The sequence below is a fragment of the Harpia harpyja genome, chromosome 17, assembly GCF_026419915.1.
Source record: "Harpia harpyja isolate bHarHar1 chromosome 17, bHarHar1 primary haplotype, whole genome shotgun sequence".
NCBI lineage: Eukaryota > Metazoa > Chordata > Aves > Accipitriformes > Accipitridae > Harpia > Harpia harpyja.
The window spans coordinates 6723116-6737352 of record NC_068956.1 but is presented as its reverse complement, the minus strand read 5'-3'; the positions used below and the strand labels follow the sequence as shown (position 1 = coordinate 6737352).

Below are 14237 nucleotides of genomic sequence, written 5' to 3'. Positions count from 1 at the left end.
TCTCACTTCTGGGAGCCAGACTAAACTGTAACATGAGAACATGTGTGGGACCATTCTATACACCATTGACAACTTTTTACTTGAAGAGGTAAACCAAAGATTGTTCTGCATTTGAATGCAGAACAATTAACAATGCACAACTATTTGTCAACCTTTCACATGCACGGATTCCTTGGGCGATTCTGAGGAAACATCTGATGACCTTTGAAATGAAAGGCAAGTACAATATTTTGGATGGAACTTTCAGCTCACAAGTTTCACCAGTCCTAATATATACATACTAAGTGTGATTGAACAGGCAGCTTACCTTGAACCAGATTTCAGTTCTTCTTCTTGATGTTCCACAATGCCATGTAGTTCTGGTGGCACGAAGACTTCTTTATTAACATTGCTCACCCAGCTGTTCTTTGCTTTGTTTGATTTGTTCTGACTCACTTCAGCTAAAACATGAAACAAGAATATTGTTGTCTCCCATGTGTTCATACAGGATTTCTTAAGAAACAAATAAAGTATTTGCATTCAGTCTTACAGCTATTTCAAAAGTCCACTATACTTTAATTTTGTACAGAAGCAGACTGGTGCCTTCTGAAGAATAATTTTTTTAATGCTACTAGAAATGTCACATACTGCTCTGAATACTTCACTCTACTATTCCAGGTACATCTACTTTAGACCTTAAAGTGATCCTAAATGGAGAAGTTTTCTACAACAGCCCTGGTAAAGACTGATCCTGTAGTTCTTGCAGCTAGACAAACATCAAAAATTCAGCCTTGGTGTCCTGAGGAAACAAAAGCAATTAAACCACAAGAAACTGAAAATATATTGAAGTTCAGTTAATCAAATCAATTATTCCCTTCCTACAGCAGTAAACTGGAAGTTGGTCGTAATTCTGATTTAAGCAGGTGGCTAATCCTTTGTGGATAGAATTAGCACAAGAAGTTAAGAAGGCAAGTATAAAAAACCCCAACCAAATAAAAAGAAACAAAAAGCCCCACCTCATTCAGCAAATGCAAATACATTTGCATTTCTTTTTGGGGTGGGACAGAATCCTATTCTGATAACCCCCTACAGAGTCAAAACATTAATTTACATTATTTCCTCTACTGCTTTTTGCACTCCTCCAACAGTTTAGAAATTAAGAATTTCTTAGTGTGCAAAAATAAGCAAAATTTTTATTCTCACTTTTGCTATCCGTAACTGCAAGCAAAAATATCTTCACATCTAACGAGTTATTGAAACCAAGCAATTGCACAGTGTTCTGAATCAACCAGTATGCCCCTTTGTTCAAGTCATAAGATTGGGAGTAATTAACCTTCCTTTAAGATAATATGGCTTTAAGTACTTTCCTTTAAGTTACTGTAAAATTTAGCTAGAATTTTACAGCTGATTTTCATAACTTTCAAGTCCAAAACCAGCCAAACCCACAAACATGCTGCACTAGCCACCTGTGAATTTTCGCATTCTTTTCTGTTTCAGGCCTTTTCTTGTTAACTTAAAAACCCCAAACCATCGCACAGTAATCTCAAACTGACTTAACTGCCATTATCCAAACTCATCTCTGGGAATATAGGAATTTAGAAGGTGTAACATTGCAGGATTAGACACAGGAAAACAAGGCTAAATTGTAGTTACAAAACCTATAAAAAGTAGCAAGCTGTAGTCCATCCACAGTATTGGGAGAAGTACCTTCCTTGCTTCACTAGCACACAGCAAAATCCCTTAATAGAACTTAAAAAAATAAAGACTGCAAATTTCAGTACAATCTGGTAAGAATAATAAGAGTCTTGCCATTCTAAGTCAAAAGGACTTAGTAGAACTAGAGGAGATTAAGAGGGATTGGGGTCAATTTCTCTAAGAAAAAGATCACTTTCTGTACAAAGAATGACAAAATAGACCAGGACTCTTCAGATTAGAAAGTCAGATGCTGAAAGATTTATAATAGAAGTCTATAAAATCCTATATACTATATTATATATGTTTTTGTGAATATAGATCAACTGCTCACTCTCATAGAATCATTTAGGTTGGAAAAGACCTTCAAGGTTGAGTCCAACCATCAACCATGCCCACTAAACCACGTCCCGAAGTGCCTTGTCTACACGCTTTTTGCATACCTCCAGGGATGGTGACTCAACCACTTCCCTGGGCAGCCTGTTCCAATGTCTGACAGCCCTTTCGGTAAAGAAATTTTTCCTAATATCCAATCTAAACCTCCCCTGCCGCAACTTCACGCCATTTCCTCTCATCTTATCTCCAGCCACCTGACAGAAGAGACCAGCACCCACCTCACTACGACCCCCCTTCAGGTAGTTGTAGAGAGCGATAAGGTCTCCCCTCAGCCTCCTTTTCTCCAGACTAAACAACCCCAGTTCCCTCAGCCGCTCCTCATAAGACTTGTGCTCCAGGTCCCTCACCAACTTGGTTGCCCTTCGCTGGACATGCTCCAGCACCTCAATATCTTTCCTGTAGCGAGGGGGCCAAAACTGAACACAGTACTCAAGGTGTGGTCTCACCTTTCTCTCCCAGGGATAATGTTAATGGTGATCAGTTCAAAACCAGAAAAGGAAATGGTCACTTCTGATGTGGAAAACCTTAACTTTAAAATGCCTTGAGACAGGACATGGTGAATGTTAAAGAGGCATGGCCTTAAAGAACTTCTTGAACAAATTAATGGGGAAAAAATAAGCCAGAAATACTGGCTCTACTTCAAAAACGCCTGAGGTGCAATTGGCTGCAGGCTGGTCCTGGCCTTGGAGCCTACACATGCTGCCAGGCACTCTCAGAGGCAGGGTGCTGGGGAGACGAGCTTTTGGTCAGGTCCAGTAGTGCAGCTCTTATGTTCTCTTTTGTTTTGTTTCTCTCCAGACAAAACATTATATTTACTTCTGGTGTTCAACACAATGCATTATCTTCCCACATTCTGATTTTTTTAAAATAATTTCAGAATATAATATTTATTATCATGTGAGCGCTAAGCTTGTCAACATTACTCAGTTTACACACAATATACTACTACCTATCTGTACTACTAAACTAATGTCTGCAACTGTTACCTGGCACATGAACACAGCTGGCTTTAACAAACATTTCTAATATTTAGGTGGGGGCATTTAAAGTTAACATAGACACAGGATGCCAGTTCTAGCTGCCAGAGCTCCCAGCACATATATTTCAGTAGTTATAACCACTACCTCTAGCTCATGATGCCTACCATTATGCCTCAGAGGTCTCAAAGTGAGCACCCAAAATCTTGGAAAACCATACTAACGAGCAATTTCCTCAATCTCTGATTCTTTGTACATTCCAGGGTAGCTCACAGGGCCTCGAAAATGGAAATGAGAATGCTGTCCAAGAGTGCAGAGGGCTTTTAGTCCTACATATAAACACAAGCCAGTCTCTCCCCTTAGCAGTCATCACACAGAATTTTGTTTAATACATAGCATTGGGGGAGAGGAAAGCTTACACTGTAAACTATATGGGAAATCTCTTTTTTGCATCATTTTCTGCTTGTAGAAATACCAATGTTCTTCTTGTATTTCACAGGCAACAGTGTCTGAGGTTAGTTAAGTAAGAGCCAGCCTTTCCAAAATAAAATACAAACCAAATGCTTACCAAGAGTGGCAGGCTTCCGGCGCATGGATGCTCTAATAATATCTGCTCCATGTATCTTATCTCTGTGCCTCTTTGACTTTGCTTCATAAAACCACTGCCCGCTCATATTCTTTAGCTGAACATCATCTTTGACTTTTTCTGGTAAATGCCTGAGGAAGAGAAAAAATGAATAAGTGAGATACACACAAAATCTACTTACCTGTGTGAACAGAATAAAAGTCAGATTTTTGTTGTTGTTGTTTTGGGGAAGGGAGTTGTTATTTTCATCTTCTGACCTGTTACTCTCCTTATTTAATTATGAGGGATGACAATGAGCTGGGGAGGGAAGACCCTCAGCCCCATTACCCTCAAAGCATCAGCTGAAGTAACTCTTCAAAAAAAAAAAAAACAAAAAAAAAAACCCCAAACCCCCAAAACTCAACTTTGCTATGATAAACTCTCGAGCAGAGACAGCCCTGGAAAAGTCTCTGGTAACTGCAGATCTTGACTTCTTGCCTCCAGAGGCCAGTTTTCCAAGGTTAAAATTGAGATAAGCTAGCAGGGCAGCATAAGAAATCTGGGCCAAAATTAAGTCCATGACAGTTTTGGCACTCAGAAGATGCTTCTTCAGACTGTTCACATGGCACTACTTTTACACACACATTCTAAAAGTGCATTGTAAAGATGGTGCCATTTTTTCCATAGGTTGCACAAAAATCCTTATATGAATACAATGAGTTACAAAGGCAGACAGCATCAAATGGAAGAAACAACAAAATAAATTTTTACAGTTTATTAACCTACATGTATCCATTACATAAACTGCAGCCATTGTAAATACCATGAAACAAATTTTTACTAATTTGATCTCAGGCTTCAGGGTCACCCTGCTTTTATGAAGCACACTTCAACAGAATAAGGAGTTGCTGTGTGCAGTTTGAAAGGTTGTTTTCTTTCCTCTTTAGGTGTATAACACATTAGGCATACACTTATACATGGCCTGGAGACTAACCTGCAGACCAGGAAAGTTACTACACAGATTTAGAGAGTACTTAATCAAAAAAGTCAAGTCAGGCTTCATCTGCCTTCTCCATTTATGTCCTTTCCCTCAGCAAACAAGCTAATAACAGAGCCCAAGGGAGAAATCAAAACAAATCAACTTACTCAGAGACTTTAAAGCTAAACACAGTCCACATTTCTGTGGGATGGTGCTATCTTCCACAAGCCTGATGGCCAATCATAGAATGGTTTGGGTTGGAAGGGACCTTTAAAGGTCATCTAGTCCAACCCCAAGGAGGTTCCTGCCAGTTTTATATTGTTCATGAGTTTAGGAGAAGGAACTTCTAGTGCAATCAAGTAGCTATGATGACAGTCCTTTTATTATAGGTTCCAGATTTGACTGTCAAGTACAGACAGCCATTCACAGCAGAGAAAGGACACTGAGCCAGTCCCAGCTCCCACACTAAGATAGACCATTCTCACCTATCACTCAACTTCTTCATCTTTGTATGGCCAGAAATGAAAAAGCTTATTTGAATGCACCAGCTATATTAGAATACCTAAACTTCTTTTTGAAAGTACTGTCAACAGCCAGTCCCTCCAAGGTGTGTAAACAACTTCTCCATCTCAAATCAGCTACACACAGTTGAGGCTGCCAGGAGTTGAGGTCACCATCGGTGTTTTTAATGCCAAGATTCAACAGTCCATAGCATTACTGGACCATTTAAAATTTGGCCCTCTCTCTTGCTTATAACTCTGTGCTTTTCTAAGAGCCAAAATATGCACTTTACATATTCTGCAGATCTTCCAAGTTGGAACAGGAACACAGCAGTAGCTTCCCTCTGTCCTCAAGCAAATATATTAACTCAGGTATGAGCCAACTCCTCATTGCTCAGCCAGTTAATGAACACAGCCAGTATGAATCGTAGAAATAGGGCACGCAAGAACTTCTTACACAGGTGATTGCTTCTCCCTTTCACCTTCTTTCCCATGTGTTATTTGTCTTCTCAGAAGAGATTCTCCTTAAGGCTAGGGACTGGCTTTTCAGCTATTTGTACAGCCTGCAGGGCAGCTGACCCCAGCTATAGCTTCAGGGCAGTATGACAACACATGGCAAGGGAGGTTCTCTAGTGGGAAGGTACTGAGTCACAGGACAAGTATTCAATGCCCTCACCCTGTTTGATCCAACCCTTCTGCTCCAGACACTGCTCTCTCCTTTTTGCCTTTGTATTCAACCACTGAAATTAGGGTGTGGTAGGAGAGCTGTACAAATCAGCTCAGACCAATAAATCACTGTAGAAGAGGACAGGATCCCAGGCCTCTCAGCTGTATCAGCCTACTTACCTGCTTGTTGGACTCTCAGATCTGTGAGCAATTAACATAACATAAGCAGGACAGAGTCATGGATTTGTCATGGCTCTAGACTCACTAAATGTCACCTATGGCCAATGCAGCTGTCACTTTGGCTGGAAGTGAATGTCAGGCACCTTGCTCCCAGCCCTGGCTTGCTGCCTATGGAAGTTAGTATACCTTAACTCCACCAGCTCAACAGGCCTTCTAGGCTTTAGGAGATAATTATGCTTGCTAACAAAGGTATAAACATGCTCCCAATTTACTCAGTACTTCCTTTACAAATGGCTTGTCTGGCTGACAGGGCTTGTATGGTAAGAAGTGACAGAAGCTCACAGGAGCTGACTTAAACTACTTCTTTTGCCTTCCCTTCTCACCTTGATAGCACTTGACCTTTGTTAGCTTGGCTTACTCATCTCTTCAAGAGAAGTATTTAGCCTCTCAGTCCCATCTTTTGAGGAACTAAGAGCCACATAAATATTAAGAGTTATTCCCAGGCTTTCCCCAGTCACAAATAAAGAAGCAGATTTCCATTATCAGAAAGACAATTAGTTCTAGGTCTTCGCAGGGAAAAAAACTTTTAAGAAGCCTGCGTTCACCAACACATCATAGACTTGTTGCAGAAACAGCTGCTGAGGTTACAAATAGGAATTCTTTACAATGCTACTTGAATTCTCAAGCTCTGCTATGAGCCGGCCTTAGCAGTAATATTAAACTGCTTGCACTATGAGGGCCTGTTTCACTGCTAGGCATTAGATTTAGATTGTGGTTTACCATGAAAGGAATTGTGGAGAAATCAGACTGTAGCCATGTTTTGCCACTGCTACGTATGCCTCCCAGCATACCACAACAGGATCAGAAGCCAATAGTTGATTCTGCACCAGCTCCCCAGTCAACAGAAAGGCTAACCAAGTTGTCATTACATTATTTTCCTCTCGGTGACCGAAGAACTAGTAGGCGTCCAGAGTAAGATTCAGATTGCAGGCTCAGTTGCCAAGTTTGCAATTAGAAGAAAATGCAATAATGGCTTTACATATGATGTAAGCATGTATTCTGGAGTCAGTGGTCTGTTAAAATGCCAGTTAGCCTATGTTGCAGTTTTCAAAGTGAAACGGCCTCAAGTTATAAAAAAGCTAGTGCCTTTTTCTTCTACAGGAACATTGAATTCAACAAAATGAAGGTACATAGTTAAAAGGAATTCACTCTAAAATCCACTTTTAAAATAAGCCTGAGTTCTCCCATTACTTAATATGATTTTTCCACTATGCCTAGGTGAAACATTTTTGATGGGCAAGATACCCACTCGGTATTAAGTACATGCAGAATTACATTGAATAGGCATACAAAGCAACTGTCTGGCACTCTGCAGGCAAACAAAAAAATCTACAAATGTATTAATTGGGTTGTTTCTCCCTACCTCCAGAATATCTGATAGTGGGCTAAATCACATGGTACCACTGTAAGGCAGGAAATCTGCTCTGATATAATCAGTCCCTGTCTACCTTCCTATCAGCAAATACAGAATGGTTTATCTTATGCTTCGTAGGCTTGTGTAATAGCTCATTGCATGTTAGGGCAAAGTGATAATGATTTCTGTTTCTTTTTTTGTAAAAACAGTATCTAGCAATACATACCTGTATCTAAAACTTCAGCTACACCTCCTCAGTGCCTCTTAACTCCTTCCCCTGTACCCCTCTTATTCATAGTCCATATTACAAACCACCACAGAATTTGTGAGATGTAACAATTGACATTTTTATAACTTCTTTTATTGCCTTATTCCTCAATCGACAGCTTAAACTGAGCTTTTTCAGACAGAAGAGTCTGTGTGGTGCCAGCACATTTTGGGAGTTCTTGTGGCAAACTAAGAAGCATTTCAATCAGAGTCTATGGCTCAAAGAGACAGATTCGTTAGTGTCTCACACACCCGATTCTGAACATATGAAAAAAGCATCCCAGTGACTGGTGGCAAAATAAAGGCTTTTAAAAGCCTGATACCACTACCTTAGCTACAAATTCACTTCCAAAACCTCCCTCCTGCAAATGAAATACCAAATGAGTGGAGAAGGTAGATGGAGAGAGACTTTCAAGGAATTTACCCTCAATTCTATTTGCTGCAAGCATAACAATAAACCCCAAACCAAAAAAAAGATGACAAATTATTTAAGCTCTGGCTCACCTTCCAAACATAGACAAGATAAACTTTTTGTAGTATCACTCATGCAAGAACAGGAGTAAAAGGATATTAGACCAGGCATTATAAGTGTCAAAATTGCTGATTAGATTTTTTTTTTCTTCTTTGAGAGTGGGAAACAGCCATAAAAGGTTTACAAGGGAAAAGGAATAATTGTTTAAACATTTCACTTTGCATGAGCATGCCTCTTTAGTCTGCACGTATCTAGATAAGGCATAGGAAAAAAGTCTGTTCTGGCATTTGTTAGAGAACTACACCCAAAACATTTGTAATGGGCAGTCCCAAGTTGGGAATATGGATTATTCCTTTTGCATGGTAGCTGCACATACATGATTTTAATAAAAATCAGTTACTATTTGATTGTTTTTTAAGCAATAAAGCAGTATCATTTTATACTGGTTGAGGGCTATACTAGGAAGAATAAAGCAAACCAATGGGTTTATGCAACCTTTCTCCATCCTTGTCATCATGATACCTCATCAGCAACACCTCTTTAATTCTTGCCTTTGGGGTCTCTTTGGATAGTGAGGTTTTGGGTAGGTAGTAGGTGGAGACATGAGAAAAAGGCAATCTCATTCTGTTTGTAGTCATGCACATTCTTCCATTTTATGCCTATTCAGAAGTCTGGGTGTGTTAGGTCTACTAACAACACCCTGATGAATTAATCTCAGCTAGTATCTTGCTTTTGGATCCTTGGAGAACTAACTAGGCTGTAGTCAGCACAAGTCTTGATGACTAACAAGACAAACTGACATTTATTCTGAAGTCAGAATGGAAGACAGACACATCCAGGCCTGGAGCATTAGAATGAATGAGTTTACGTGCTTGTAGGTGTGAGACGAGTCAACTGACTTTGGAGATGAAGAAGTGAAAGCAGGCAGCTCCGTTGCCCATTGAAATATGGTATCCACCAGAATCTGGAACCAAAACTACGATCCCAACCTCTGTGCTGAGCAAGCGTCTGTGAAACACACTGACCAGGTTAACCCTGCTATACATTATTTCTCTCCTAGAAGACGGCCACACGCGAGACATCAGACTGCCATGTTGTCCCCGTATTTCATTTAAACCATATATACATTCTGCACTGAAGATGGAGTCCTTCATTTTTATATGCTTTTCTACGTCACCTACAGTTAGCACTCCGACTTTTTCTCCTATTAGTAGTTGCACTGTCAAGTTTGAAGTAAACTTCATTTTACAAGTAATATGTTATAAATCATGTAATTAGATACTCTGTAGGCAGATACACAGAATATGTAAATTCGTTTAGGCATTTCTTACTACATGGAAACTTAACTTTATTCCATTCAGGAAATCTGTAGCAAGACTGTTGAGGTTACAGAGTACAGGAGGTAGGAGCCTTTCAAGGTCTGTCAGCCTTCACAGTTTCTATTACCTTCCACTTGTTTCATTTCTCTAACAGCCTTCCACTGTTTAGTTTGTCTGCTTGTTTTAAAGGATTTGCATAGAGGCTCCCCAATGGCCTCCCCTCCTCCTTCAGACACAACCTGAGTAAACCTGCCATGGAAAAAACAAAACAAAACAAAACACCCAAGCAACAAACAAAGCCTTCACAATGAAGGAACAGCTATCCTGTGACAATACACCTTTGGTATTAGAGTCAGCCTGGACAGCAGTACAGGACGATCTGAATCTGGGGAGGAGAGTTTGCTAGAAAGTATGCGCATTCGCTCACAGGTTCTGCTTAAACACAGTGTTCCCAGTACTTTAAGCTTTAAAAGTAGGTGTATAAAGCAGAAAACCAGCCCTGATCAAATGACAACCCAGAAGACACATACAAGCAACTGTAAGTGAGCAGAAGAGCCTGCATCATAGCTTTCTTCATACTGCCAGTAAGGGCATCTCCAAGAAATTCATGCTGTGCTAAAGAATAGGTTGCATTTTAGGATTTCATGCAAGCTACAAATCAAGACTAATCTACTCTGAAGACAAAAGCTTCAATTTGGCACACAATAACACAACGCAGTCCCAGGTACAAACATGTGATAGGTCTTACCAAGACCATTTTTGTACTGTAAGGAAAACCATACTTACTGAGGGAGTACTCAATTTAGAGGTTAAAAAACCTTATTAATATCCACTTTTTCCCTTAAGCACACTCTTCTACCATACAAAATAAGCTCCATCCACCCTGCTCCACTAGCTGTTCCAAACAAGCATCATCCAGTCAAATAATCCATCTGCTACTAGTAGACCAGTTAGCAATCAATATTGGGAAGAAAAGGTATCAGCCCAGTTACCAGTATAGTCCAATGCCGTGTCTGTTACCAAGACCAGTAAGTAGGGTCACTTCCTTAACCCCAGTTAAGGGGTCTCACCAGATTAACATGAGAACAGTCCTGCTTTTCTTACTGGCTCTTCACAAGGAGAGCTGAGACCAAGGTAGTTCACTGTTACCTCGCTCTGATGAACCTGGCAGAAAACATAGAGGATGCAGAAAAGCTTTCTGGATGATATATACTCCCTTATTTTTTTGTCTGTCTAGTGACAAATGGAGACTTAGGCAAAAAAAGGAGTTTGCTCAGAATAGGGTGGGTTTGTTTTGGTTTGGTTTTTTTGTTGTGGTTTTTTTGTTGTTTGGTTGGGTTGTTTTTAAATATATCACTGGAGAGCAACAACCAACCTCTCCACCAAACCCACAGTCATTCTTATGTCAGTTGACTTTGTTAAAAAGGATAAATAATGGCATGCACACTTTGCTAGAGAATGAAATTGCTCTGTTTCCTGAACAGTCACTGCATTTGGAAAGTCACATTTGGTGCTAAGCAACATCCATAAGGGGGAATTAATCCAGAAGACATGACCTTATCCTTTTCCACGTGGACAGGTGCATCTTACAGCCCAAAGAGGAACATTCTCATCTGGGTGTATTTAGGTACTTACATATGTGAGAAATCAGCAACTGTGAGTGTGAGTGCCACTTGATACTTTGATTACTGCCAAATATCTCAGAAATCCTGCCCCATCAACATGTTAAACCAAGCATTTAAAAAAAAAAAAAATCTTTTTTAAACTGCTAAAGCTAAAAAAGGAAAAAAAAAATATAAACCAAGTTTCATTTATTTGAAAAAAAGCTTGTTGTTGAATTGCCATGCTGGATCCCCTCTGTCTTTGGCAATGGGAAATGCCTCTGAGCTGCTTTCATGTCATGCAACCACTACACAAAGCCAAGCAAAGGAAGGAAGAAAAGTACGGGCAGCAGGCAAGCATAGTCTTATCCCCAAGCTCCTTTGAGGGAGCACTCCAGGTTGTTCACAGTGTAATGGGGCTTTCTCCTCCAGCAGATCTGCCCAGCTAGAAAGAAATCAGTCAACTAAGGGCACGAGGAAAGAGTTTACAGATGTCCCTGATTTGGCTGAAGGCAATCTCCAAGCTCACATTCTCATGTATACACTTATGACCATCAGCACCTTGTATTACTAACAAGTAAGCCTGTTAAAAGTTAATCAGAAGTCCCGGGTATGAACACTAGACACAGGTATATGACTTCAGAACTAGTTATAAAAATAGCATGAGTTTCAATTAATAACAATTTCTATTTCTCCTATAATATGTCTGAGCAGATTGTGAGAGCAGATTCTGTTTGACAAAAGGAGATACTGAGATCTCTCAGTTTGAATTTTCAGCTAAAGAGTTCAAGCCACCTGATTCTTAGTCTCTTAAAATAAATCAACCTACGGAGATTTTTTTTTAATGCCAAGGGTAGAGTTAATTTCAGATTAAAAACCTTTGCATACATTGTAAGCAAGCTCCTTGTTGACACAAATGTATGACCTAAAAATACAAGAATTAAATATGCCTCAAAGCGAGTTTAGTTTTTTTAAATCCGTTTCTAAATCAGCTCCACAAGAACTGTAGGCTTTATTTTCTTATTAGCCGCAATTGCTTATTACTAGACTAATTTAAATCTACCAAGGCTTAAGGATAACATCAGTACCCTGAGAAGAACCTCAGAACCATGTTGCTAGAGGGGATGCTCTGACAGGATCTTAACATATCCTTAGCTCTAAATTTAGAGAAAGTTATTGTTATTTGTGGCATCCCTCATCCAGAGCCCAAGGAAGCTTTCAAAAAAATTCAGTATGGGTCAGAAGGGATGATGGCCAGCCTAAGATACCTCAGTTAGACATACAAAGTGCCATTCTGTTTACTGGTCAGGACAGAGCATAGAGCACATACAAACATACTGTGTTCTTGCCTTGCCTGTAAGCCACAACTCCTCCACATGTTACTCTTCCATTCATTTACAGATGCCCAAACTTTTATCATGAAGTAGTGCAAATGACATATTAAGGAGCTTATAAGAAAAAGGGGTGGAGAACTGGTAAAATGAACATTTTTGCAGAGATTGAGCTTTAGAAAGAATCCCTAGGTATTGTATGGCAATGAGAGTGATACTTCAAAATTATAAAGTTATAATTGGTCCCTAGTTACCTCACTATGCAGACACTACCAATCTGCCACAATCATTTGAGTGAATACTGAGGACACATTTTGAAAATTTCTAGAACATTTGGAAGAAATACCCTGGAGACAGAGTAGGAAAAATGGGTAATTCTTTTCAGAAATGAGAAGGTTAGTTTTGACAGCACCTCTAAGACAGCATGTCTAAACTCTTCTATCTTCAATCAGCCTTTAAACTTGAAATGGCACCCAGGTTCAAAACTATCTGCACCAAGAACCTTGCCTGTGTTAAGCATACCCTCAAAACTGCTACATCTGACAGAAAAGTATTTTATGAAGATTTTAAGAATGTATTCTGGTGACAGTAATTGAATGTCATTTTCACACTACAGCAGTAAGTCTGGTTCCCCCAATGCCAATATTCAGCTCAACCCAATACCTTAAATATATCCTATCCTAAGAAAAAAAAAAAAACAAACAAAAAAACACCACACAAAAACCCCCTTCCTTCTGACAGTCTACAATATAAGGAAAATTGCCTTAAAAAGTGACTGAAGAGGATATCTGTTAAAGCTGACCAGAATTAAAAAAAAAAAAAAAAAAAAACAAAACACCACACATTTACACTAGGGTTTCAACAGCCACGCAGTCCCACTGAACATCATGAGAAAGGTTAAGTGTACATAGCACCCGGCAGAATCAGACCCCTGAAGCTTTCTCTCTTTTTCGCAATGCCACACCAATGTATGTATTAAAGGGGTTTGGCGCACAGCAGTCACCACCCACCACACAAACAACTCCACACCAGAATTTCCCCTATGATTAGCCTCCTTCAGTTTACACAATGAGCAAACAATCCGAAGTACAGCCCGCAACAGCGCTGCCAGGATGTTCTGCTGGGAAGGACCGATAGCCACAGCAGGGAACCCTCTTGCAAAGGCGACCACAACAGCTTTCTGTCTCAGACACGCTGGTGCCAGGGGCCAGCCACTCCACCACATAAGAGTCACCCAACCACAACCCAGAACTTCACAGACAGATACATTTCTGTTCCACGTTACTGTCTCCAGAAAGGGCCCAAAACTGTGTTAATTCTGAACTATACAACTGTAAAGAAGAGTTAGGGGCTATGCTGAAGCTACTGCCAGGAAATTCAGTTATGTGCTTAGCCCTCTCGTTTGTTTAATACCCAAAACCCAGCTGGAGCGGGGTATATCAGAGATTCCTGGGCAGGAATAAGGCCAAAAAAAACCAAAAAAATAAATCAGTCAGCAATAAGCCGAAAAACAGCTTCTAGTCATGACAAGCTGTCAATCAGCTTTTCCATTTTACACCGGTTTTCCCCTCCTGGGCAACACTGCCATTCAGGGGCTGGCAGCAGCTCCTGGGGTAATGAAGCAAAGAGAGGCATCTTCTTGCCTTAGGAATAAAAAAAAAGGATGCAATGTCTTTTGATTTCCTTGCATCACACCCTCTTGTCATCTGAGATTTCTTCATCACCCATTTGCCCATGAGAAGAAAACATAAATATCCCCTTTCCTCTGGGACAAACCTCAGCAGAGGTCAAGTAGGAAGCAGGCATGCTGTTCCCAAAACGATGCTGTTCCTAAAACTATCAGCCCAATTCAGACCAACAGAAGAGGAGCCGCAGGATGGGGCAAACACCTATTACAGT

At 40.1% G+C, this 14237-nt stretch overlaps 1 protein-coding gene across 1 annotated transcript in view; it reads right to left on the bottom strand.

Moving 5' to 3' along the window:
• SYTL2 (synaptotagmin like 2) overlaps positions 1 to 14237 on the bottom strand; it is a 62581-nt gene that overhangs the window by 30426 nt on the left and 17918 nt on the right. The window contains exons 3-4 of the mRNA XM_052812304.1: positions 3613 to 3761; positions 308 to 440 (exon numbers count right to left, since the gene is read on the bottom strand). Of these exons, the coding sequence (XP_052668264.1) occupies positions 308 to 440; positions 3613 to 3761 (282 nt within the window). The remainder of the gene's footprint in view (positions 1 to 307; positions 441 to 3612; positions 3762 to 14237) is intronic.